The 27,243-nt window shown below is 38.4% G+C and overlaps 1 protein-coding gene across 5 annotated transcripts in view; it reads left to right on the top strand.

Moving 5' to 3' along the window:
- Positions 1-1,181: 1,181 nt before the first annotated feature.
- The window catches only part of LOC108107547 (protein alan shepard), a 135,825-nt gene continuing 109,763 nt past the window's right edge, over positions 1,182-27,243 (top strand). For 2 of the 5 annotated variants that reach the window (XM_017215101.2, XM_017215096.2), the window contains exons 1-2: positions 1,183-1,550; positions 2,958-3,185. In XM_017215101.2, coding sequence (XP_017070590.1) covers positions 3,024-3,185 — 162 coding nt within the window. In that variant the 5' untranslated portion in view covers positions 1,183-1,550; positions 2,958-3,023. Of the gene's footprint in view, positions 1,551-2,957; positions 3,186-27,243 lie in introns of all 5 variants that reach the window. The other 3 variants (XM_017215098.2, XM_017215095.2, XM_017215100.2) reach the window with 2 other exon arrangements.

The following is a 27,243-nucleotide window of genomic DNA, read 5'->3' as shown; positions in this document are numbered from 1 at the left end:
TAAAATACCGAACTTTTTCAGTAATTCAGAACTATTTTGTTAACCTCTGCTGTTCAAGTGGGTGGGTTTTAAGGGGGCGGAGGGTGTGTCCGTGCTTTACAATGCGTGGGAGTCGCTCTCATCTCGTTTTTTTCCTGTTTTTAAACCCCTGTCTCCTTATTTTTCGTTGTCGTCATCATGCATCATTTGTTTAGTCCCTTAGTCCTTTGTTATGTGCCAAAAGCTGTGGGGCGGTGGGTGTTGCAGAATGAGCAGAAGGATGTGTGTGTGTGTGGGTGTGCCGGATATGTGGTGGGTGTCGCACTTTTATGCGTCGCACTTGTTGAGAATATTAATTTTATTTAAATATTTCAAAATAACACACAAGTTGCTGGCTTTACAGTTTTCGGTCCCCTCGGTTTGTCTTTTTATTTTATTCATTTTATTTTGCGACATTTGCGTAATGAACTGAGCTAATGGGATTAAAACCTCATACCAAATGGGAACAGAGAGATGCTATCTAGTAAGAAGAAGAGAGGAGATTTTAGATTTCCAAAAAATTGTATTTAAAATTTAAGTCTGAAATTACCAACTTGTATAAAGTCTTAAATTATCAACTATAATATCTAAGCTTCTGCATTGAACTTCGATTTATGTATAATAGCTATGAAAAGAGTACTAACTTTTGTAAGCAAGTTGGAATATTTTTCTAAAAGAAATGCCAACTGCCGAAAATATATTTTATAATTTCATCATGAATCTCAGAGCAATTTTTATAAAGGTATCATTTAGTATATCATAAATTTCCCTTTCATTTTGCAGGCCAGTGTAAAAGTTTGGTATTTAAATTTTGAATACCGCATTGTATGTCATAAAAATATCCCAACAATAAGGCGTTTCCGTGTTATTAGTTAATTAAGAGTATAAAGTTTTGATTGCTTATTTTAGATTTCATCTTTATACCCAAAGCTTTGTTGTTTATTTTTCGCCATTTACAATTATTTAATTATTTAAATTTCTGCAATAAATATAGACTTTGTGAGAGCAATCGAGAGAGAGCGTGAGAGCAGAGCAAAGTTTGCCGGCGAAGCAGATAATGAGAGATACAGAGAGAGTGCAAACGAGAGAACGCGCGATAATTTGTTGGCTTTTTGTGCTCTCTCTCGGCATACACTCTTCTCACTCCCACACTCACTCTCATACGATTGCCGTCGCTGTCGCGTTGCGCTTTCTTCGTTTTTTTCGGCTGCGCAAACTTATATTTTGTCGTTGTAATATTTTGCATAAATATATAAATTAAACCGCGTGACGAAACAACAAACAAATAAGGAACGAAACAAAGCGAAAGGGAGAAACAAAATCGAAAACGAAATCCATATAACATAACTTTCAAGTGCAAAAAAGTGTGCGTGCTGCGTGCGTGTGTGTTTTGTGTTTGTGCGACTGTGGGCGAGCTTGTGTGTGTGTGTGTGTTGAGTGTGTAAAAAACAGAACGTGCAACAAGAAGCAAGAAGAAGAAGCAGCAACAGCAGCTGACAGGCCAACAATAAAATAAATACAAATTCCAATAAGTAAGCAGCATAATAAAACGAAAAGCAAAAAGAAAAACAACCTTTGGAAGCCCCGCAAAGCAGACGTAACAATGGCAAAAACAACAACATTTTGCAGCTCTCAGCTAATTGAAAGCGAATGTTGTTGTTTTAGAGCAATGCACTCGATATAAAGTAAAAGAAAATTGCCAATAAAATACATAAATAAGAATGGCTGTGCCTAAAACAAAAGAAAAACAATAATAAAATTAAGAATAACTGCTCTCAGCGAGAGAGAAAGTCAGTGAGAACGAGAGAGAGAGTGTGATTAGTGTAATTATTTAAATCTTATCTTAGTGCAAATATTTTTTTCACATTTTTGCTTTGCTCACTTGTTGTCTTCTTTGCCGGGTTCTCTCTCCCGCTCTTTTGCTCTCAATCTCAGCTGCGCCCTCTCTCTACGGAGCTATCAGTCTCTCTCTCTGTCATTGTCCTTAAATAAGCAATAACAAAAGAACAGCAACAACAAGTGCAATTGATAAAAAGCAATAGCGTAAAAACAATTTGCAATTGAATAATTTCCCCTCGGCATATCAATAAATTATTGTGCCTGTGTATTTGTGCCTGTCTGGCGGCATAAAAATAAATTTGCGAAAAAATAACAACAAAAATTCGCTAGCTGTGTGCTATTTTTAATGCTAAAATGCAAATGTTGCAACTGCCGCGCGGGAAAGAGATGCAAATAGTGCTAAAATAACTCGCTGAACGCTCCGTTGAAAGAACAAGAAAAACAACAGAAGTAGTGCCGAAAATAATCAACAAAGTTGCTAGTGAAATAATAATTTACAAATTTAAAACGAAGGCGAAATGATCTGGATATGGCACAAAAAGTGATAAAAGAGCGATATAAATAGAGAGAGAGAGAGAGAGGAAGAGCAAGACAGACAGAAAAAGTGCATTGAACAGTGTTGCCGAGCTGCAGGCAGGCTCAACGGGTTGGGCGGAAAAAGGGCAGTAGAAATATTAGTAGTGACAGGTGCTAATTAGCCAATAAAAGTACTTTAAACTTCTGAGACTTATCTTAATTATTTATTTATCAACCAAATAAGGTTTGAAAGGAATCATGAAAATATAAAAATATACTATTAAATATATACTATACTTGGTAGTAGTGAGTTAAAAACAGTGTTACCACATTCTCGTAATTAATAGTAGTGTTATACTGAAACTTAACTGAACTGGAACTGAAAATTTTATATAAAATCTCCTATCTACTAAAATATTGGTATCTATAATAAATAAACAAAAACAAATTAACTAAAGCTAAAAGATAATAAAAAAAAGAAAATACTTAAATATTTGTATTTGGTGTAAAAAAAGTATTATAATCTTCATCATGATTCACCTTTTCTAATCTCCATTATCTAAATCTTTTCACATTTTTTGCAGTCTGTAATCGTTTTGAGAGTGCTATTAGCTAAGAACTAGAAACAGTTTAAGACAAGAGTTTTCGCGATGCATCCACGCTACAGCCCGGCCCCGCCACCTCAGCAGCAGCAACAGATGGGCGGTCCGCCACACCAACAGCAAGGCGGCGGTGGAGGCGGTAACATGAGGGGACCGCCTAACGCCCAACAATTGCCGCCGCAGATTCCGCGATCCCAGAACTATTCAAACGTAAGTCGGATATAAATCATATCTATACATATATGTATATAGTTAAGGCGGATAATTTTAGATTATTATTAATGGGTCAGCGATAATTTCAAGTTATTTGGGTCAAAATATTGGCACTAAGAGATCAGATAAAAATAATTGGATAAGCTAAATGAAAGATTTAGAATTATATATAAAGAATATGAATTTTTAACTATAATTACCCTAAATCTCTATCATTCATAAAAATTTTATTCCATATTTTAATCTTAATTGATTTTGGTTGATTCAAAGATGACCTACAATAACCTACAATGCAGGTCACTTTAGTTTGAATGTTCGAAATCAATTCGAAACAGGCGGTTATAAAAAGTGTTGGCCAAATATCTAAGCAATCAAAGACCAACAAAGGCATCAATCAATCAATGGCTCCATGCATCAATCAAGCAATCATACGGCTCACTCGCTCGCACTCTCACCAGTCAGTCAGTCCGTCCGTTAGTCACACAGTCACTCACTCACTCAATCGCTCATTCAAATCGGACTCAGGCTGATGATTTTTGATTCTGATTCTGATGCTTCTTTCCACATAGAAGGCGCCATTTTTGCCTTGCGGGCGATAGGGGGCGCCACTGCAATCGACATGTGTCATACGCAGACGAAGAGTCGTTTGAATTCGGGAAAATGCGGGAGGAAAATCAGGGAAGAAATAAGGGGAAAACGCAGGGCCAAGAGGACAGACGCAAGAGTACGCATTTGAGTGGAAAATTGCTCCCGCTGAAGCGGCTGCCAATGGCCTGGCAATGATATGGATTTCTTCTAACCATTTTCGCCATCAATTTGCTGACAGTTGCAGTGCAGTTCGGTCTAATCTCGATGATAGAGAATCGGGGCAATAGTGTTCCATTATCCTACTACTACCTGATAAATCATTATTCACACAAACACACACACACACACATATACCAGCTAGAAAAGGACCATTTTAGCTGGATTTCCTTTTTGCTAATTTCAATGGTATTACACACATTTTTTTGCAAGGGGGGTTGGGTTCTTGTGCATTGTGAAAATTTCCATCATAATTTATGCATTTGCTTTCTAAACACCAACAACGCACCCACCAAAAAAGAGAAATGAAAAGCATGAAATGGGAATCACAAAAAGGCAACATTTGTAAGTAGTTCCCTTCGTCCTTCGTCCTTCCTTAACAGACGAAATCCGGTTTACCTGCGTGTTAGGTGGCTGCACAGGGAAATTTTAGTTAAGGATTATTTTAAGTTTATAGGTGGTTGACTAGTTATTGATGTCAAAATGGTTAGAACTTTTAGAAGAACTTTTCCGAGTACTATTATTAAGTTCACAGAACAGCATTTTAACCATTTATTTTCCTCAGTGTATTTGTTTTGTATATGTATTCCATATAATAAACTATTCAAAGCTGTTGCGGCATAATACCGAGAGATGCGGCCCGTACGAATCTGGGGCTGATGGTGCTCGTTTGCTGCGTTTTTAGGTAGCCCAATCCAATGCCCCAAAAACCCCGCAAAAAACCCCTCCAACCACCTTACAATCCCTCCTCCAGGTGTGCTTTTGCTTTGTAGGCAACATCTATTTGGCATCCTCTAATGGCCAACAGGCGTTGCTTTGCCTTTCCACGGGAACGTTCTTTCATTTAAACAGCTTTCAACTCACGGCAACAGCAACAACAACAACAAATGGCCCAGACCACAAAAAAAAAAAAATTAGAGGAAAAAATTGTAAACAGTCGCGCTTAGTCAGCGCCGCAGTCGACGTCAGTTATTGTGGCTGGAATGAAAATTATATTTCGCATTTTGTGTCCTACACAGAAAAATGAAGAAAGGAAAGTAAATAAATAAAAGTGGAAACGGGCAAGTTGCCGCTGAAGTTTATGGAGTTAAGGGAAGATATATATATATTTAAAATTACTTTTGTACCGCACTTTGTGATGGAAAATGGGCGAGAGAGTTTTCTTTTTTGCTTGCAAAAAGATTGTAGATGTCGAGTTTGAGAAGAGTTTTGGATATTAAATTTAAAAAAAAAAAAGTTTCAAGTAAGGAAATAAAATAATTTCTCTTGTTTTTGTAGACCCTTGCAGGCCATGGGAACTTTAGAGGTTTTTCCTTAAAAAAGTTATTTTTATACTCTCTTTTAACTAAAGTTTAAGCAATAATATTAAAAAGTTTATAAACCATAAAATCATTTTTAAGGCACGAACTCAACGCATTTCAGTTTTTCAGTGATAAATCTCAGAATTTTCTTTCCTCAACTGTCATTTAAACTAATCCCTTTGATAAACTAGATGCTTGAGAAAACAAAATATTATCCCTCTAGCTATACACCCTGTCAGTCTGATTTTCCTTTACTCCCTTTCTAGTAATTAGGAAATTAAATACTAGAGAAAATAGTCGAAAAAGGAAGTATCATTTACACTTCTTTGATTTACTTTTGCTACCCCAGTTCCTTGCCATTTACCTGAATAATTTGTTTTCCTTCTACCCCTTTTTCTACTCTACTCATTGGCATTTTCTATTTGAGTTATGTTTCGGAAAAACCTGGTATTTGAGTTTTGTGCGCTAAAAAGTTTGGCCAACAAAATATTTATGTTGCTTATAAGAAGTTTTTTTGTTGTTTTTTTTTTTGGTCACGTAGTAATTTGTGATTAAATTCAATGTTGACAATTGCCTAGAGTTGGCAGAAAGTTGTTAAGGTAATTGCGACCACATAGGCTGGGGTTGCATTTCAATTGAAGATGCTACCGCTGCCACGGCTGCTACTGCTGCTGACCAGACGTCGAAGCGTGGGGGCTTTAGGATACTCCGACTCCCAATAAAATGCAGCATTCAGCGCCTACGAAACGCCTTTATGTCCTGCGCCTGCGTCGGCTTGTGGATCCTGTTGCTGGCAAACAATTTTTGCCGGCTCCCCCAAAAGATATATATAGATATAGTATGTGCATTCGGAGTGGCACGAAGTGCCAAAATCCGAAGCTCGAAAAGCCGAAACGAAATGGCCAAGCTGTAGGAGGCCTTACTCAAAAACCTTACTCAATGAGAAATTCAGAATCCATTCGACGATTGTCAAGTTCAGTTACAAACGCCTTTTCCTCATTTTGCGCACCACAACAAGCGGAAAGCGACCACAGAGCCCCAGCACACAGAGAGATTGCCAGCCAAGTCTGAAGCCAAAAAAAAAAACCGGAATCGAATCGAAATTCAAATTTAAAACCAAAACCAAACCCAAAAATAAAAAAATAGCCAAGCGAGGAGCCCCCCCCAGAAGGACATCCTTACCACAGTGCAAGCTCGCCATTTTGTGTTTTTCAAAAATATAAAAAAAAAACAAGTTTTTACCGCAAGATTCAACATTAAATATATATAAATTAAATATATATATTGATATTTATATTAATATTTCCATTTCCCGTGCGTATACGTAATCTGCGTCGAAGTCAGTTCATTCTGTCCATGATTTACAAATATATTTATACATATTAGCCACTGAGAGAATCGGGAAGTGCAAAGTGCAAGTGAAGTTCAGTATTATTTACACAAAGAGAAAAGCGTGAAAAATCTAGAAGTTTACACTAAAAAAAAAGAATAATTCTGCTCAAGAACTCACTACTCAAAGTAGTCCAAGGATTCCAGTCTCTCAGCGCAACAATTGTCAGCGAAAATTCCTACGAATCTTAGCCAACTAAGAAGAACTCTAAAAAAAACTGAAAAATAAATCTAAAAACACAACTAAAAAAGGGTTAAAAACTCTCAAAATTAATTAAATTATTAAAGAAGTCGAAAAAGTGAACACCAAAGCAAAGATCTACAGTATTATTTTAGTAAGAAATATTTAAGAAAAGGAAACTCTAAGCGATAAATAGAGACAATAAACTTAAATTAAAAAAAAAACCAAATTAAATTTGTGACTCTAGCTTAAAGGTAAAAACATAAAAACTAGCTTAATTGTGAGTGAAAAAGATTTAGCAAATTGCCATAAAAAAACAAAAATTAGTTGAAAAAAAGCTTAGCTTGATTACAAAAAAGAAAACAAAATATAAATCGTCGTCTATTGATGTGTGTGCTTAAGTAACTGCAAATTAACAAGAATAAAAATCAAATAAATTTCAACTTTAATAAGTGTTCAGTGTTTAGCCAATATAAAATCGCATAACTAACTAACTAGTCAATGTTCTAAATAAAAAATCGATCAAGAAAAAGGGAAAACCAAAGGCAGACAAGGCTCAGACAGTCGCAAGAAAATAAAGGCAACAAAAAGTTAAAGGCAAGGAAAAACGACGCTAGTCCGGGAAATCAATTTACAATCAAACCTGCTCACCAATAGCCATTAAAATTGCGTCAATCAAGAGAAAAACCTCGCCATTGCCAGCAGCAACATCGAAGCTAGCCAATTTTAGCCAACAGGACCAACAGCAGCAGCAGCAGCAGCAGGAGCAAAAGTCCGGCGAATTTAAGGCAGCAGCTGTAAGCCAATTGGTGGCAACAGTTGTCCAAACAACAACAACAGTAATAACAACAGCAGTAACAACAGCAGCAGCAGAAGCAGCAGCGGCGGCAGGAGCAACACCAGTAGCAACAGCAACACCCAAAGGAGCAACATCCGCAAGAGCAACACCATCAGCCGTTACATATCCTAAGGGCAACTCCTTGAGTCAGCAGCAACCACCACCACCGCCGCCGCCGCCACCAGCAACACCACCACCACCAAAGCAGGAAACCGCAACAGCAGTACCAGCAACAGCAACAACAAGTGTTGCCAGGACAACAGCAACATCAGCAGCAGCAACAGCAACACTAACACTAGCAACTTTAGCAGCCAGCAAGGCTAGCAAAACCACAAGCAGCAGCAGCAGCAGCAGCAGCAGCAACATCAACAGCGGCAACAGAAACAGCAACAACAACAACAACCACAACAACAGCAGCGGCAGCAACACTAGCAAAAGCAGCAATAACAGAAACAGCAGCAACACCAGCACCACCACGACGCTGTACACGTGCTCCAGCGCCTCCTCGTCGCTGATTGCCCAGCCGCCGCCAACAAAGATATTTAAGACGGATCACCATCTGTGCGCCGCCTACGGACTGCCGACCGCCACCGCCGCCGCTGCTGTTGGTGGGCATCCCTGCGTCTACTGCGTGATACCTGTGCCCGTGGTGAGTGTCCTTGACAGGGTCCTTAGATCCTTGACTAGAAATTTAACACTGGAAAATGTCTTGCTAACTTTGGAATTTTCAATATTGAATTTGCATATTAAGAATTTTCAAATATTTCTGAGAATTTTCTGAACCAAAAAATCTTAAAATTTAAACTTCTAAATTTGAAATTCTCTTAGAAAAAAAACCTTTTTTCTAAGTGCTTAATTTGCATAGGCTTCTTTTGATTTTTTAGAGTCATTAAATATTGAAATAATTACACGGCGTGGGGGCCTGTGGACTTGAGCTGCTGGTATCTTCTGGTTGTTAGCCTCCTCAATGCTCCATGGCCGCCGTCAATTTGCTTATCCTGCCTGATGATTATCCTGTTCCTGGCTGCGTGTTTCTCATTATCATTTATTATCCGATGCCATGGAATGGGTTTCTGTTTAATACCCTCAAAAAAATATGTATATTGCTTATGTATTTTGAGATGGAAAAGAAGAGGCTTTGTATTTGGGGCGTAATCCGAAAATCAAATGAATTGTTAAGGTTGAAGGAGTTTGAAAAAGGAAATGGGTTTTCCCCAAGAAGCTTGAGCAGTCATGTGGAATAGGTTTTTAATTTTAGGGTTTTGCCTTTTTAGGTTTCCGAATTCTTAACTTTTTCTTTGAATATTTTTAGGTTGTTCTTTGAGAAATTTTTAAGATATTCAAAGGGGTTTCCCTTTTTTAAATTAAAGAAAATGTATGCGTCTAAAAATATTAATAATATTATATTTACTAAAACTAAAGTTAGTTTATATGTTCTTATAGTAAGTCCAGCCATCTCTCAATGGAAAGCAAGAGAAGAAGTTAAGAATAATTTGCATACATTTTTCAGCTTTGCCAGGCTTTCTCTCTCTCGTAAACAGCGGCACAAACACAAGACATAATCTCAAGCTAAATAACAGAAATCTGAGGCAGCCAACCACCCCTCAGAAACCACAGAGCTCCCCTAACCAGAATTTTCCGCCCGCTGCCATTAGCAGCGTCAGCTGTTTGTCCACTTAAAGAATGCCCAGATAATCGAGGCAACAAATGTGCCTAATGTCAATGACAATAAAGACAAATTATACAAATATTTGACTAACTCACTAACTGACGGACTGACAAACTGGAATGATAATGACACTCATTGTTCGTGTGTAGAGCAAGGAAAATTTCATTAAAAATTCCAACAAACAGAATGGGCAAATCATTTGCCTTAAGAGGGGTAGAAAAGTGGAAACACACACTAATATTTCTCAATAATTACAACAACAAAAGGCAAAACCCAATGACCGCAAATAAATCTGAAATAATAATGATTATTAGCCTGTTTTTGTTGGTCAGTAAGAGAAGGAAGGAGAGAGATTTTAGCGAGGGTTGCTTGAGCATTCATAAAGCCACAAAAATGTTTTCAATTACAAATAGCCATGGAAAGTCTAAGGTCTAAGGAAAGCAACGATAAGTTTGGCAACGGGAAAAAATGGAACTGAAAAATCTTTTCATATTATTCATTCATTTTCATTGTTGTTAAGAGCGGGGTGGGGGGATGGGAGAGAGAAGGTAGAGGAGGGTTGGAACTTGGTCTTTCCTCATTGTCCATTGCCAAGAGTGAAAAATGTTTTTCTCTTATTATTTCTATTTATTTATTTTTTTTTTTTGCAAGTTCCTTCCTTCTTTGGCTCCCTCTTGGGTTTTCCTCTCCTTTTTTTATTTGCTTTCTTGTGCTTTTAGGGCTCAGGCGAACGAGATTTATGTAAGGCAGTGTCTGAGCTCGTTGCTTTTTCGTTTTCTGCTCATTTTGTTGATTTCTAATTAATTTTACTCGAAGTGAAAATGAATTGGCAAAATGCCCTGCAGACACAATACTTGAAATGGGGAAAAAAAAGGCTACTCGAAGGCAGGGAGGTTCCTGCACTTAAAATATATATGTGATTTCCTTAAATATTTTGTAGCCAACATTTTGGTTTGCCATCTTGCAACTTGCAAAGTAATTGCTTGGAGGTTGCTCAGGGAAATAAGTATGTCTTAATGATGGGAAAGTGTAGGGATTTAAGAAACTAATAAGGAATATTCACCTTTAGTTTATCAGCAGCTAAACTCCCCATTTAGGGATCACTTTCAGCCAACTTATCCGATCTTTATAACCAAGACCAGGCGGCATTAATGTTTGCATTTTTCTGCTATCGTGCTAAGTGGGCAAATGGCCACGCCTACCATGCAGAAAGGCACTTATGAGCTGCGTGTTGTTGCTTTTGACTGTTGCTGCCGCGGCTGCTGCTGCCGCTGCTGCTGCTGTTGCCCGTTTCAAGGACTTTTGAGTGGTGGCGTTTCACGTGGCGTATGCGTGACATCGTCACATAGAGGGCGCGCCTATGAATATGCATTATTATTTTCTATATGCGACGGGGTCCAGTGAAGTGCAGCTAATTAGCAACTGACATACATTTCCAACTAACCCAAATTGTGGCTGCTGACGAGGTTAAGTGGGCTGTGTCTTTAATTTCTGGAATTTTTAAAGTCCCAAAGTAAATTGTGTGGAAAATCTTTTTTCCTGGAAAATATTCCTTACTCTTGCATACCAAATGAGATGAGTCCTTGGTCCTTAGTCCTTTTGGTAATTGTTATTGATGTGGAAATATGTGCGATTAGCCAGGCTCTGGTCTCAGCTCAACCCTCGGTGGGGCAAAAACTTTTTGGCCCCCGAAAAACTAAAAAGTGAAAATTTTATGGCCAAGCAAAAAGAAAAAATGGGCAGAAAGCGACGCCATATTGGATAACATAAAATGGCGTTTATGATGGGCAAAGTTTCATCATTTGCAATTTGCTTTTGACCCATCTCCTGCTCTCCCTTCTCCCTTCTCCACTGCCCCGTCTCCCGGCGTACCTCCCAAATGTGTTTGAGTTTTCCAGCAAATTTAACATAAACCATTTTGGTTTGATTTTTTTTTTTCCTACCGCTGTCTCTTTTTGCTTTTCGGAGTTATTTTTTGTGATTTTCCGTTTGTTGCAAACTGTTTTCATAAATGATTTTTAGCCCTCAAAAACTTAATGTCCTCCCTATATATATTTTATATATTTCTGCTTGAAATTTTTTAACTGATTCAATGTTTTCTGTTCACAGTTTGGCCAGTTTAATGCCACTGACTGAGCATTTAATTAATGTTTTTACAAACTACAAAAAAAAGCGAAAAAAAAGGTTGAAATTGTCCCGTGTGCTCACTCGCATACGAGCTTACAAAATAAATATATATACGTAGAGAGGAAAAAAAAAGGAAACTTTACGAGCTTGGAGAAAAGGAAGGAAAAAAGTTTTCCGGGTAATTCCATGAAATGGCATTTCATTCAATTCAATTTCATGCTCTGTAATTATTTTGTACAAAATGTCCAGGACTATATATATGCTATATATATATACGACAACTGTCGCAACAACTAATCAAGTTGAGTCAATGAAGCAGAGCTCTCTGCCAGAAAGGGGGAGGAGCAAGCAAAGGTGGGGTGTTTGCAAAAAGGGAGGTTAAATGTCAAAGTTGAATATGTTTTTAGGGGACCACAGAGCCAGGACCAGAAAATGTTTCACTCATCTCTCTGTGTGCAGTAAATTAATGAAAAATAAATTTAGATTTTCAGAGAGAGAAAGAGAGAAAAGTCTCTTTTGATGACCAAATATCCAATTTACCTCAATTATTCACCGCCTTCGGCTGACTCAATCGAGTTTATTAATCATATATATTTATTTCAATTCACTTTGCATTCAAGATTTCAGGTGGTTTTGCACTTAAATGTAATACAAACGCATCTAATTTACTAATCACTCATTCAAGTCGGGCATCAATGTCTGTCAAAATGAATTACGAACTCTGTAATTTTATCCAATCAATTTGCCTCTCTGACTTCAAATCGAATTGTTGAAATTGTAATCCAATTGAGGGAAAATTTTGTTTTCACTTTGCCAAAAGTTTTCGGCAATTATTCAATTGACGCTTTTACTTTGTTAACATTTGGCTTAATGCTAAGCCTTAATAAGTTACAAATTTAGTTACAATTTCCTTGAGGATTAGAAATTTATGTTAGGTTGTGGGGAAAAGACAAACTTAATTTGAAAGCAAATGGTAAATGCTTTGCCAAATGGATGAATTATTTAGTTCGTGTACTATATTTTTTCATTTTCTTTAGCTTAAAGTAACCAAAAAGCTAAACCAGTTTAGAAATTAGGCCAAGAAAAAAACATATTTTTCTTAGCCTAAGAAAATACAACCCAACGAAATGTAAGAAAGTGGGAAAATTGAAGTCTTAAATAGATTTCCCAGGGTGTGGACTAACAATTCTTTGACTTTTGCCACGTTTTCATTTCTCGCTTTATTTTTGGCATCAAGCAGCAGCAGCAGTGGCAGCCTTTTGAGATTCGTTACGCTACAACGCCTCGCAGATGTGGCTCCTCTTTCGTCCTTAAAGCTATGTATGTGTTTGTAGGCTGCTGTATATATATAAATATATATATGTATGTGTGAGTGTGTCCTGACACATGCTTGTGCTGCTGCCAGAGCCACTTGGCCAAAGTATTTTAACCTAAAATTTGTAAAAATAGCACATCAAGAGGCATTCTCGGGGCGCCTTCGTCTTCTGTTTCAGCTTTTCTTTTTCTCCTACGGTCTTCAAGTGGATGCTCTAGAGAAATATACACACACATATAGCACAAACACACACACATACACACACGCATGTTGAGAAGGAGAAATATGGATGGGGATGTGTTAAATTTATCTACTGTACCACAGTGCGTATGCTTGATGCTTTATTTATTTATTTAATTTGGCACAGGCAAACGGTATGATGAAATGAGAATTACAGCAGAACAACAGCACTGCACTGTCCATGGGTGACCATTAGAAGGGTGTTTTTGTTGGAAATGGGGAGGGGGTTGACTAGCTTCTGGAATAAAATATATGTTGAGCAATTTGTCAACAGGATATCTCACCCCCGTTGTCGCGTAATGAAATGTCATTAACATTAAAACAACTTTCAACACTTGCTGGGTCTGCCTCTTGCCATTCCACTCTCAATGTGTTATATGTTTGAGTGTTGTGTGTGTGTGTGTGTGCTTTGGGAAATCATGAAAAACAACAGCCGAAAAAAAAATGAGAAAAATGAAATAAACTGAAGGCCAAAAAGATTTCTATGTATGTGCCATCATCATCATCAACTTTTGTCGCCTGACTTTTTCTCGATTTCGTTTTGTTAATGAAAAAAGTTTGTGCTCCTCTCTCCAGCTCCTCCTTCTTCCTTTTTTTGTCTGCTTTGAATTGTTTGATGAGCGAGAAAATATTTTCCGATATTTTTCCTTTTTTCGTTCTGACGACGCCTTTGACGTCCCGCCTTCATCAACTTTTCATTAATTTATTACACGCTCTTGTGCGACCCCGCCTACCTTTTTGCCTTCCCAGTTTCATAATCAATGTTCAGTTTTGTTTTTTCCGATTTTTTTCTTTTTTTTGGTTGCTCGTCAAACGGATTCCTCATTTTGTTTTCCCTCAATTTTTGCTTGTTTCAATCAATGTTTTTATTAAAAAGTTTCCGGTTTTTTGTTGGGCTCCTGTATGGGCCATGAGCTTAGACATTTTCGACTAGAATTTCGGGATTTTTGTTAGTTTTTATGAGGCATAAAGTATCTTCCAGTCTGTCCGTAGGTAAATTTCAAAACCTTTATATGTCACTTGCAATTAAGCAGGTAATCCCCTTATAATGACTTGACCAAGCTGTAGAGTGATAAATGTGGAATGCTAAATGCTCTTCCTAGACGTTTCCTAGAAGGGAAAGAATGATACCTTCCAGCACAGAGCCAAGAGACACAGAGTATCTATCTGCCTGCAATCTAAAATTTAACTAAATCTCTAATATTTCCCCCAAAAACTTCCCTCTCTTGGACATCTTCTGGCTCCTAAACAAATTGCAAGTTCGCAGCATCATTAGCTTTGTCCGAAAATTGTCACGTTCGGCACACGTGTGTGCGCAAAGCTGCATAATCCGGCTCCTTGTGTCGTCTCGCTTTTGGCCAAATCGTCGTCGTCGTCGTCATCGTCGTCCGACCATAACCACTGTTGGCGGTTGTTGTACCACCCTCTACCCTCCTCCCATTTCTAACCAAGCAACCGCCTTCCACATGGCTATCTCTCGGTTCTGTTAACCAATCCAACCGCCAACGTAAACCGCTAAGTGCTTCCCTTTGTTGCGTTCCATTCTTGTGTGCTCGTTCCTGTTTCTGTTCCTGTTTTTGCGTTGGATTTCGTTGCAGAGTTTCAGGGGTAAACGGAAGTTTGCTATTATTGCTTTTGGCGTTCAACAACACTGTTAGCTAGTGTTGGAAGATGATAGTTAAGCTGAAGTTCTATCTCTAACGTTCTAACGTTAAGTAAAATCTAAGGCGAAAGCTGGCTAGTGCTTTTCAGTGTTGGGTAGTAGCCCAAAACTGACTTGTTATATAAAATATAATAATTATGATTTTCTAACAGTTAACCATCTTTAGATTTATATTAGTAGAAAAGTTCAAGCTATCGAAGCTCAACTGTACTCGCATCTTTTGCTGGAGTGTAACGTGCTGACGACTTTCGCATGAAACGTGCTCGGCATAAATCGTTTTTAGTTTAGAAAAAGGGAAAAGTGGGGAGACGATTAGGGGTTGTGAGAGAAGTGAGATCCCCCCCTTATGTGCGATATATAGATATAGATATATATAACATATAAAATATATATATATATATGTTTTGACCCCAGCTTGAAGCACTGCAGAATGTTCATTACTTGCCCTCTGATTCGCCTGGCACAGGATGGCAGTTACTTAGCTTATTGCTGAGTTGCATTACAAAGATTTCTTTGTGGGAGATATGATATAGTGCGGTTAACCCTCATATCGTATTATATAGTGTTATTCTAGATTTGCTTAGGGGTTTGTGAAAAGATTAGATGATAGGGGGAATAAATTTATGGGAGGGTTAGCCATGCTTTCTTTATCTAGACTAAATAGAAATCAAAGTTAAGGAACTGCATTGATTTTTTAATTTGAGTGCGTGGTTATTTACAAAATAGTTACCTATTTTACTCCAACTTAAAGTTTCTTCATCATTTTTCTAAGCTCTAAATCCTTGGAAATAAACATTTCTTCTACTAAACCCAAAAAAAAGAAGTTGCTTTTCCTACCGAACCGAGTTAAGCTAATGCCAGCTTGGGATGTCAAACTTCAGGACCGAATATATCGTGTCTGTGTCATAATCAGGATGCAGTCAGTCACATAGCAACCCCGGCTCCTTTATCCATCCTCCATCCCCCTGGTTATTTGACATGCACTTAGCGATTGGCGAGAGTGGAGTTAGTAGTGAAGTGGATTTACCACCCCCCCCCCTCCCTCTTGGAAAACCCCTGCAAACCCCCATTATCCCGCAGATCCCTCGTCTGACTGCAATGTAGCTTCTTCGAGGAATGCGAAATGTATTATTAACTCTCGGCAACGTTTTTGACACATCCATTGATATGCACATTTGTGACTTGTCGCACTGCATTGACTGTCAATGTGAATGCATCGCACATGCACATACAGTATATGTTTTTGTATATACCCCTATGTATGTATATAGATAAAAGCTAGAGGGAAAGGACAGGGCATTACAGCTGCGGACGCTGGCACATTCGATAGTGTTGTAAAATGCGTAAAAAAGTGCTTAGCATATTAAAAACATAGCCAAAATGTGCAGCTGGGACGGCAAGTCTTTGGGGAATACGTGCCCAGTAAAAGCGAATGACATGCTGTTAGCGGGGGTGTGGGGGGTTGGTGAATTGTGAACGGGGGGAAAATGCCAAAATTTTCACCAATACACGCATCAATGTTGTACCCCCTTTTATGGGTATATCTACAATGTTATTTTTGTGCAAAAAAAAAGGGGGGTAAACTACAAAGAACGTCGGGGAAATCAACAGAAACTCTTTGTGTATTTATTTTTAAGGTCAAGGGAATGAAGTCATTAGTTAAATTGAAGTTCTTTGTTATGTTTTATATTAAAATAGGTTGCTAAAACTCCTTTTTTATTATTTTTATAGATCAAAACTTATCAAAGTATTGAAATTCTCAAAGTAGCTTTAAAGTTTCCTTTTTTTTTTGCCAACCTTTTATAGAATCCCAAAACAAGCATTAAAATTTCATCTTTGCCAGAGTAGCTGCCACACGTTTGCTACATTTTCCAACAATTTTCAACATTTTTGCAACATTTTTGATTTATTTCGCTTGGTGGCGTAGCGTGGCGTGGCATACGCGAAAAAAAGGAAGCCCTAATGCATATGCAGCATTTTGCATACGTTTCTAATAATTCATCTTCGTGTTTTGCTGCTCCTTGGAGCCTCCCGCCTCCTCTTTTTAGCCGTCCTTTACTATCTGCTTTATCTTCGTTTTTTTTTTCTCCAGCAGCAGCAGCAGCTTCTTCTTCTTCTTCAGCGTCGTGTGGAAAGTTCTTTTTTGGCGCAACTTTTGCTGCCTCAGCTCTCTGCCATTACCAATTTTTGCATATCTCTGTTTGTGCAGCTTTGAACCTTCAACTCTTGCCACTCCCACTTTCCACCTCCTCACACATCTTGGTGTGTGTTTTTTTTTTATCTACATTTCGGAAAATTGGAAAATAGTTTTTCCGTTTTGCTTCTTTTTAGCTATTTTCTGTTTTCGTTTCGTGCTTCTTTCTTTTTATCGACTTATTGTGTTTGACGGAAATGTGCTTTGTCTGTCTGTGCCACGCCCTCACACACACTCACCGCCCATATTTATCGGCCTGGGTGGGAGTTACAATGACAATGGCAAACGAGTCCGTTGGCATTTCTAGATATGCAGCAAGTTTCGGTATGTAAATGGAAAGGGCGTTGGATTTTAGGGGGGACTTCGAAGATCTATAAGTTTGTCACATGGAAATTGCTTGAAATATCTGCTGAAAAGTTAGATAATGTTATAAATTAGATGGAGAGTTGCTCTTAAATAAGAATGAAAGGAAAGTCTTTCTTTTCAAAAGATAAGCCTTTTCTTTACTCTCCTTTTTTAAGCATAAATTAATTTTTGTAGATATTTAATAACAGGAACTTATTGAATTCTCAACTTTAGTAATTTCTTTAAAAACTCTCCACATGAGGCATCTATTTTTGCCACAAGTGCTTATCGCTTCTCCAACTCTCCACTCCTGTCACATAACTTCAATATTTCTGAACGAGAAAGCCACAAACTCCTATGACTATTTTCCCTGGCAGTTGGCCGCAATTGCTTTATTTCATTTTGTACATCTCATATTTCTCCGGGTTGCACTTGCCGCTGCAGCTGCTGATGCTGCCTCTGGCTTACGGAATAGTTTGAATGGCTAACTCCTTCCTGCGGCGGCATCATCTGGCCACATTTCATATTCGACATTCCCTGGCAGCAAAGATCTCTGAGGCTCGTTTCCTGTCTCGCCAACGTCGTCGTCGTCCTTAAGTAGTTTTTTCTCGGTAGTGGCATTTCCCATTGGCATTTCCCACTCGAACTTTCAGTTGAGCCGGTTTTTCGGTTTTGTGCGAAGGAAAGTGGTAGGGATAGGGACAGACTATCTATTGATGGCTGGAGATGCCAGCTACTTTGGCAGCTAGAAGGCTGGCAGTCTGGCTTACCCTTCGATCTCTCCTCCGTTCGACCCACTTGAAAAGTATTTACGTTAAATTGAACTTTTGTGTTTGAATTTTCGTGCGGGCAACTTCACATTGCGGCTTGTCCTGTCTGAGTTGACTGCACATTATCCGATCCCATCCAGAGTGTCGACATTTTGCTCGACGACGCTAAGCTATTTTTATTAGAATTCCTGCAAAAAAAAAAAAACAAGAAAAATAAAGAGAAAAGACCACGATGAGATTGTTGAAAGACTTTTACCCGAGTCCGTCTGTCGTGGTAATTTTCGGATTGCTTTTTGCGCTTCAGGAATTTCATTGGAATAATTAAAAATTATAAATGTGCATGCAACTGAGTCTTGCCGAGCTGACCGCATTCCAAGCCAAATTAAAACCCAAAATTGCAGTCGAAAGGCATCAAGAAGGATGCCGAGGATGCCTTTTTCTGGGGATCCCTTCTCCCTTTTTTGGGTTGCTACTTTTAATTTGCCAAAAAATAGTTAGAAAATGGAACAGAAATTAAATCAACATAAATGTTTCTTTTGCCCAGTGTCAACGGCACCTATTTTCCACTTCTGTGCGCCGGGATTTTCCATGTTGTAAGGGTAAGCAAGGAGGTAACTTACCTTAATAATTGGTTTTCTGATTTAAGTACCTAAAACGATGGAAACTGTTTAAGAATTTTTTGGTAATTTGTCATTAAATGCCTTAACTTTCAAAGAGTATAATGTGTTAAGAGATATTTTAGCTAATATCTAAAGCATAAGTTGCAGCTAAAGTCATACAGGGCGTATGCTTAATATAAAAACTCAAAAAAAAAAAAAAAAAGAAAAGCCAAAGCAAAAGCTAAGCAGAAGTCAAGCAAAGAAGTGCAAGCAGATAAAATATAAGGCATAAGTAGATAGATGAGTGGCTGCTGTTCTGCTAGCTACTGCTTTTCCCCCTTATGCTTTTCCAGCTTTTCCTGCTGGTGCTGCTTTTCTGCTAATGCAGCTTGTGATGATGCTGTGTTTAGGAAGAGCCAGGCAACTCTGGAGAGTGAAAAATCCAAAGCCGGAAATGAAAAGTGGCATGTGTGAGTGCTCGGCAATGGTGGTGGGTAGTGGATAGGGGATGGGACATGGAGGGGGTGGGCCTTACCAAAAAGAAGGGACAGTTGAGGGGATTAGAACGTATGGGAGGGCGAAAATGTGGGTGTGGCCATTTTGCAAAAGCGCAGCTGTAGCAACACTTTATCTCTGCATTTGTGTGTAAGTGTGTGTATGAGTGTGTGTGCGTGTTTGTCTATGTAATGAGGGCAATTTAAGGGCACTTGAAGCAATTCAATTCTCACACACACTCACTCACACTCGCACACACACTCAAAAACTCAACTGTCCTTCTGTCTACGTGTGATGTAAAGGATGGGTTGGCGGCAAGAAGGAGGAGGCAGCATGAGGAGGGGAAAACAGACGTGGCAAGTTTTTAGTGTTATTAATATGCATGCAATGCATATGCTCAACGTCCGTCCGCCATTCTCCTTTCTACATATGTATGTGTATGTGTGTGTGCCTGCCGCCATTTTGCTTGATGCCGCCATTGCAGCAGCAGCAGCCTGTTTAACCCCTGTTCCCGCTTCCCCTACCCCTTCCCTCTGCATCCTTTTTCGGGGGCAGCAGCTGCATCGAGTGCTCTGCCAGTAATATTAAGTGCCCGCCTTCAACTGCATAACGAACTACCGGGGCAGGGGTTATTAACCCATAACTGGAATACATGTGCTTAATTTTTTTTTCCCGCTTCCATACTAAATATAAAAGAGAGAAAAACGTAAGATGGAGGAAAACTGCCGGCTGTGCATGGGAAAAATTCCCAAGGATTAGACGCATTAATGGATTATTATTTGAGGGATTTGTTTCATTTTCTATTTTCATCTTTTTTGTTCTCTTAGTTTTTGCCCATGTGTTGGACTCAGCTGTTTGGCTTGGGATTTTCTTGTTTTTTACGCTGTTTTTTTTCTTTGTTGCCTAAATTATGCAGATGAGCTTAAGTGAAAGCTTTTTACAGAGTTAAAGTTGCGGTAATACTGAAAATTTGCTTTGCTACTTAAGAGGATTCGGAAAGTTTACATACATTTATTTAATTCGCAGCGAGTTTTGTCACGGCGGATTATAACTTTGATGAATATTTTAAAAAGTTACTGATTAGGAGAGGAAACGACTTGAATTAAGTAGAAGTTATGTTTTTAGATTAAAACTGTTATGATAAACACTAAAATATTGCCAAGAAAAAAAGAAATATTTCTAGAAATCTTCAGAAAATCTTAAAAATCTCTTTTACTGAAATAAAAACCACCAAAAAATGGATAAAAAATCACCAAAAGTATTCCTTTAACACTCAACAAAGCACAAGCACGACAAAGAAAACCATTTTGCTTTCACATAGATTTTCAGCTGTGAAAGCGACGAGGAGGGAGGCAGAAAATGGGGTGAGTCTTGAGGTGTAGCATAAATTCATATCGTTTATAACACGTCAGGCAAATACAATTAAAAATTATGCTACCAGACGACGACTCCCAGACATGTGAGTGTGTGTGTAAGGTCCTTTATTTATATATATATGAGTGTGTGTGCGTATTCTTTGTATAAATGGGGGGTGCCTATGTGTGGGTTTCAATGTGTGTTTGGCTTAAATTGCGAGGGGCTTCTACTCAAAGTAATTTACACTAAATTACATGCGAACAAGCAAAATGAGAAAAGCCTACAAAGCTTTCAGTATGAGTATGTGTGTGTTCTTCTGTATTAATGTGCGAGTGTGTGTGTGTGTGTGCGTGTCACAGAAGAGCAACGGAAACGAAAATAATGAAGCGCGCTTTTGTGCGCACATAAGCAAAGCCAAGCCAAGGAGACAAGCAAAATTGAGTGGGGTGCCAAAAAGACGGGGAACGGTCTCACAAAAAAGCAGAAGAGCCCGCGAAATTGTGCGTTGTGTCAAGTTAAAAAAAAAAAATACTTTTACATATATATTTTGTTTTTCCTGGCTTTTTTGTTCTAACCCTTTGCATTTTCCCAACCATTCTCGCCATTTTGCGCACGTTTTGTAAATTTACTTTTCATTCAAATAAAAGCCAGCCGGAGGGTACAAAAAAATAAGAAGAAAACTTGCTTATGAAGCACCAAATCCACTTCTCAGCACAAAATCTCTACTTCTTTTCAAGCAAATGTTCGCTTTAGTTGTTAATGAAATGTATACAAAGTAAATTAATGCAGAAGCACAGAAAAAAGGAAAACCTCGAGAATTTTTCCTTTACCTTAACAAATTAAACAAAACCAGAAAAGGTTCATCAGTTCAATGCTGTTTTAATTGATCAGCAACCGTTTTTTTACCATTGATTTTGTTGGTTTTTGTTTTTCGTGCAATCATTAACCATTAACCGCTGACCTTTCACAGCCAAAAAGTTAATAGCATTACAATGCCGACCTGAATTCCACTTCCTTTACCTGATGAAAGCTGCTTAATTTCAAGAGCCGCGGTTTGCTCTGACTGCTCGTTTTTCCTATTTATTTCAGCTCTGTTTTTCCTTTGTTTTCCTGTTTTTTTTTTTGGAAATTTATTTCCATCTGGTTGACATTGTTTTCGGTGTCTTTTCTCGCTGCTCTCGAAATTTGTCAAGCCGATTTGCCTGCCGGACTTTTTGCCTTTTTAAATAAACATTAATTTTTAATGCCCAATGACGGTTTAATATTGAACATCCGGCGTTGTTTATCAGGCCAGTGAGCATAAGATATATATATTATATGTAAACCAATTTTTATTTGCATTTTATATTTTACGATTTCATTTTTCGCTTCTGTCTTTTTTTTTTTTTTGGGTTTTGGCCTCATCAATTGCAGCTGCTGTCTGTTTGTGATGAACAAATTTCTGAATTATTAAATCGGCATCAAATTTCGTTGACTTTATTGCTTTGTTGTTCACTCGATATCAGTCCGCTATGGATTTTCATTTGGTTTTTCTTTTCCCAACCCAACCCAAAGCTTTTCGTTTCTCCTCGTGCGCTGTAAATAATTTCTGTCGTTTTCGTTGGAATTTTTCACTTGACTCCTCGCACTTTGCTGCAATCTGTTGATGATGGATCCTTATGCATTATACATGCGCATCTGACTGATAGAAAATTCTCGGGAAATTTATGTATTTGTCATGAGTTCTGCGTAGAATGAAGACAGCCAGTTGACAGCTGAGCTGGGTAGCTGTATATTTTCCAAGGTATTAATTAAAAACGAAGATGGTTGGGGGCTCTTGAGGCTTAATATTGGATTTAAATCTTTAATATTAAACTTTAAACTTGAAAGAATCGAAATGTTTCAGTTAGTTTTGAAGGTGTGTGAAAAGCTTCATGAAAAACTTTCTTTATAAGCCTCCCTCGTTACTGTAGTTTACCCAATCGATTAGTTTTAGTATAGATTTTCTCCCCTACCTTACAGACCCATCGATATCTGACAAAAAGTTGTTGGCCTTAACTTTTGTTGATCTACGAATTGTGTGTGAAATTCAAGAATTTTGTGTACCTCAACTTTATGCAAACAGACAGGAGGCAAGCTGCTTGGGGGCATGTCAATAATAATTGCAGTACTGCAAGGGCCACGCCCTCATTGCTCGTTGTGCCACCGTTTTTACCCCTCCCCTCGCACCTGCCATTAGCCAGATTTGTCAGACTAACCTGACCAACTCATGCATTATCCTTGGGTTTTACTATTCAAATATTGTTAGCTTAACCGAGTTGTCAGTTCCAAGCCAATGCATTTGCCTTTGCCTTTGCCTTGCTATATCTATATATATGTCTATTTTTTTTGTTCCCCCAACACGAAAGACAAACATCAGTTGGTACCACTTCCCTTCTCACCCGGAACAGTGTGTGTAATTTCAGATTTTTTCCCCTCTTTGTACTTTGACAATGTTTGTACAGAAGCGATGGGATGGATGGATGGATGGATGGGTAGGAGGTAGGAAGTGATGTTCCCTGGCTTGGTTTCTATTCTGCCTGCCTGCTCGTTGTCTGTTTGTTGTAACCTGGTCACACAAAGTAAAACCAGCAAAAAGAGAAAGAACCAGAACAAACAGTCATTCGATTGAATAATTTCAGCAGGTAGAGGAAAATCAGGGACTAGGGGGAAGAGACATCATCCTGCACATCATCATCATCATCATCAAAGTGCAAGAAGTGCATAAACTTTGGCCAAAGTTTTTATGTCATTTGCGATAAGGTGTAGACAGTACTAAAAAAAAAATGGGGAAGAAGGATAGAAAAAAAAAGGTATATTATCCCGAACTGAAGACTATCGTCTGTCAATAATATTAAAACTTGATGAGTTTGTCGCTCAACCTGATTATAAATGGGTGTGATAATCACGCCCACAATCGAAAGAAGTAAGCATAGAAAGAAAAAAACATCCCACCACCTGGTCATTTTGGCTGTCATCCTGTCCATTGTGCAGCGGAAACATTTGCTGCCACATCCTGGCTGCCTTTGTGACTCCTTTTATCAGCACTTCCGTCATTTGCTGTGGCAGAACCTCCTCTACCCCAATCTCCCATCCTCCCCCCCTCCCCCCATCAGCTTTTGTTGATTTTTCTCCATGTGTCGCAAAGAGTTCACAGCTTCACTTGGCTGGGTTGGACGGCGATGTGTCAATAGCAGCAGGAGGCTAATGGAATTGGAATTGAAATGGAAATTGTCAAGGGGATTTTACAAATATTTATATGAAACTGCAATCGTTGTTCTCGCCTTTGTGGTGGTCAGTCTGTGTGATACGGTTAAATGATTTTAATAGTGCTTAAATCAGTTTTTAGTTCTTATGTTAGCAGTTCTGCTCGTCTTATTTTTGAAGTAATAAAGACAAAGATAATTTGAGTTATATTTTTTAATGATCTATAAAGAAGAAAGTTCTATTTTTGTACAAAATCTTATCTTTTATATAGTTTCTGTCTTAAAATTTTTGAAAAAGGAGTAAGAAGGCTATGTTGCAGATTCATTACCATGGCTTCTTCTGCTCAAAAGAACCACAAATATTCAAATTCTTATTGAGTTGCAAATAAATTCAATCTTGACAACTTTTCTTTATGGCCACTCAAAGAAAATTATATTGATTGCAATGGCTTGCTCCCTCTCTTCTCTTCAGTTTATTAAGGTTAACTAACCACCTTTGAGGAAAAGAAATTGGTTTGACATTTGAATAATTCCGAGAAAATTCAGTTTGCTGCTCACGTCCATTGAAGAGGCCAAAGCAGTCGAGGCAAAATCTTCTGCATACTTTTGGGCTTGGTCACATCAATTAAAATGGATTTTCCGCCTCTAATTTGGAAGAAGTTCTCTGTGCACTCCGGAATTTTGCCTTAAAGGAAAGTTGGTAACAAGCTAAAAAGGAGAGTTTCCCAGGACGAGTTCAACCCTCTCACTCCCTGGGCTCGTAAAATACTCAATGCCGAAGAAACTGGGCGCCAGTCAAGTCATAAAAATGCCGGCCTCTATACTCGGATATATATTTACATATATACACACATTCGTATCTTGTATCTGCTCGTAGAATCTGTATCTTTTTGCGGGCAGAAATGGTTGTGCGTGGTATTCAGTTGTTGAGTTATATGCCAATTGGCAGTTGCTTTCCTTTTGGCCACATAAACTCTGCTGCTTTCCATACGCCCTCGCCCAAAATCCTTTTCTCGTCCTGGCAAGGAAAATAAGTAACCATCTGGGCTCTCTGTTTCGTTTCTGGCCATGAAAGTTTAATGAGTCCCGCGTCTTGGTTTCGTTTTTTTTCTTTCCTTCTCATCTTTTTTCCAACGCCTGTCGCTGGCATAAAAACTCTTGACAGGGTATTCTCTTCCAGGATATACTTTCTCCCTGTGCGCTCTTTTTAATGTCGTCGCTTATGATGCAAAATTGTTGCTGATTCGTTTGATTTTTATTCTCTTTTTATGCGTAAATATCTTTCAACTTGCGGTTGGCACTTGAAGATACATTTTGACAGGGTGACGGGCATTTCTGTTTGGTGTATACAGTACTGCCACTTCCACTTCTACTTCTTTACCAAAGTAGTCTTTATTTTATGATGACATTTACATTTCCGCTAGCGGAAAATGTTGTACTTTTATTGGTTTATCAGGTGTCTAAGTAGTTGCTATTGTCAATAAAAGGTTTACAAAGGATGACATATGATGATATTTTGATACTTTCTGTAAGGTTTTATTTAGCTTATTCTATAGAAACAACCTTATATTAGAAGATAATTACGTGCATCTTAGATGTTTACCTTAACCTTGCCATAACATTCTATTCTACGATTACTTTTGGCTCTGTAATGAGGGAAATACTGATATTTTGGCCGAGACATCAAAATTGTGAATTTTTAGTAAAAATTTGTAATATTTTCCCCCAGTGTTATGCTTATAACTTTGTCAAATTAAGAGCCACAAACAAAAGGAATCCGTTTTTTTGCAGCTAACGACCCCAGAAAACTTTCTATCTGGGTATGAAGTTGACTTTCGGCAATTAAAATTTTTCTGAAATTTCACTTTTTTGTAAGGGGTATCATCATCATTTTTTCGAAAAATTGAAAAAATATTTTTTTCTTCAGATTTGAATGGCACTTCAATATTTTGAAAATAGATTCAAAAAAAAGCTCAACGATATATAACATTCCATTTTCCGACCATTATTGGCTTTGTTATAGATAAAATACTGAAAATTCCAGCCTCAAATCGGGCCAGACCGGTTTTCTCATTTTTTGAAAATAATAAACAGCGAGATTATAGCCATCCAGGAAGCTATAGTCATCTGCGCCAAGCCGCCAGGCATGCATGCCATCTGTACAGATTTCCTTTCCTCAGTTACCGCGATCCTTAACCACGATAACCATTCTCACTATCCAACCCTAGCTCGCAATATGATCACCCAACACTTCCCAAAAATCAAACTTATCTGGATACCCAGTCACATGGGCATTGCAGGTAACGAAAAAGCTGACTTTGCAGCAAAACATGCTGCCAAATTCCCCTTAACCTACACCCCTAACCTAAGCCACAGAGATGCATCCCATTTCCTAAAATCTCTCCTACATGCAAATACTCAAGTTATCAACGTCTACCCAGCCCCTCAAAAACTCCCTCCTAAACAGAAGAGAACAAATCATCATCACCCGCCTCAGACTAGGACACTCATTCTTAACAAACGCCCACTACCTCGACAGAACAAGAAACAACGTGTGCCTATTATGCAACATCCCAGATTGACATCCACCACATTATTTGCTCCTGCCCCTCCCTTTCCACGCAAAGATCCTTATTCCTCAAAATTCCTGCTCCAATCACCACCTTAGCTAAGCCCACAGATACAAACTCTTTAAACATCCTCAAAATTCCTAAACGACTCCCATATCACCTTCCAAATCTAACAAAATCAAATTTTTTGTAAATAATAAGTAAATAGTAATCCATCTTGTATATACTCATAAGCCAAACATTCACAAGCCATATTCTAACTTAAGCCGAACTGAAGGCCCTAGCTGCTATTGCGTCTAGCCATTTGTTAGCTCTTAGTTTTAACTAATTGTTAGCCTTAGATAAATAAATAAATAAAAACCTTAACCTTGCCATATACTAATATTTTCCTTAATCTTCTCTCTTTCTAGGTAAGTAAAACTGCAACTTAAAGGCCATTTACAGGATGAATTCAACATCTGGCTAAGTAAAAATTGTGTAAAACAACAGTTTTTTTGTACAATATACATGAAAGAAAAATCCGGAAAATTATTTCCAACATAAATTTTAAAAGTGCTCTCATAACCCGTAAGAATAACAATAATTTCCCAACCTGTCGGATGCACATTTAAGGCTTAAAATGTACTTTTACACTTTGGTTTTCTGCTGCGGTTGCTGTCTTTACCAGTAAATTCACATTTGTTTTGGGGCCCATCGCTCCATGGATGGCATCATGATGGTGGTGTTGGCCATCGCTCGCATACCATGTCCAGGTACATTATCCATTAAACCAAACTGCCGGCCGCACATTTGTCAAGGCTAATTGCCAGGCCGAAACCGAAGCCCCATTGGAGCTGACACGCACCTTCTCCGTCGTGGCCAAAAACCCAGCACACAATATCCAACAACCAACGGCCATTGGGCAACATCCAATGGCAGTAACCGGAGAGGATGCCCCAGAGTGCCTTCTCCGGCTTTTCGAATCCGACGGCTGGC

The sequence above is a fragment of the Drosophila eugracilis genome, unplaced genomic scaffold (genome assembly GCF_018153835.1).
Source record: "Drosophila eugracilis isolate 14026-0451.02 unplaced genomic scaffold, ASM1815383v1 contig_2088, whole genome shotgun sequence".
In the NCBI taxonomy this organism is placed as follows: domain Eukaryota; kingdom Metazoa; phylum Arthropoda; class Insecta; order Diptera; family Drosophilidae; genus Drosophila; species Drosophila eugracilis.
Note: the sequence above shows the minus strand (reverse complement) of the source record. Positions and strands in the feature narration are given on the sequence as shown.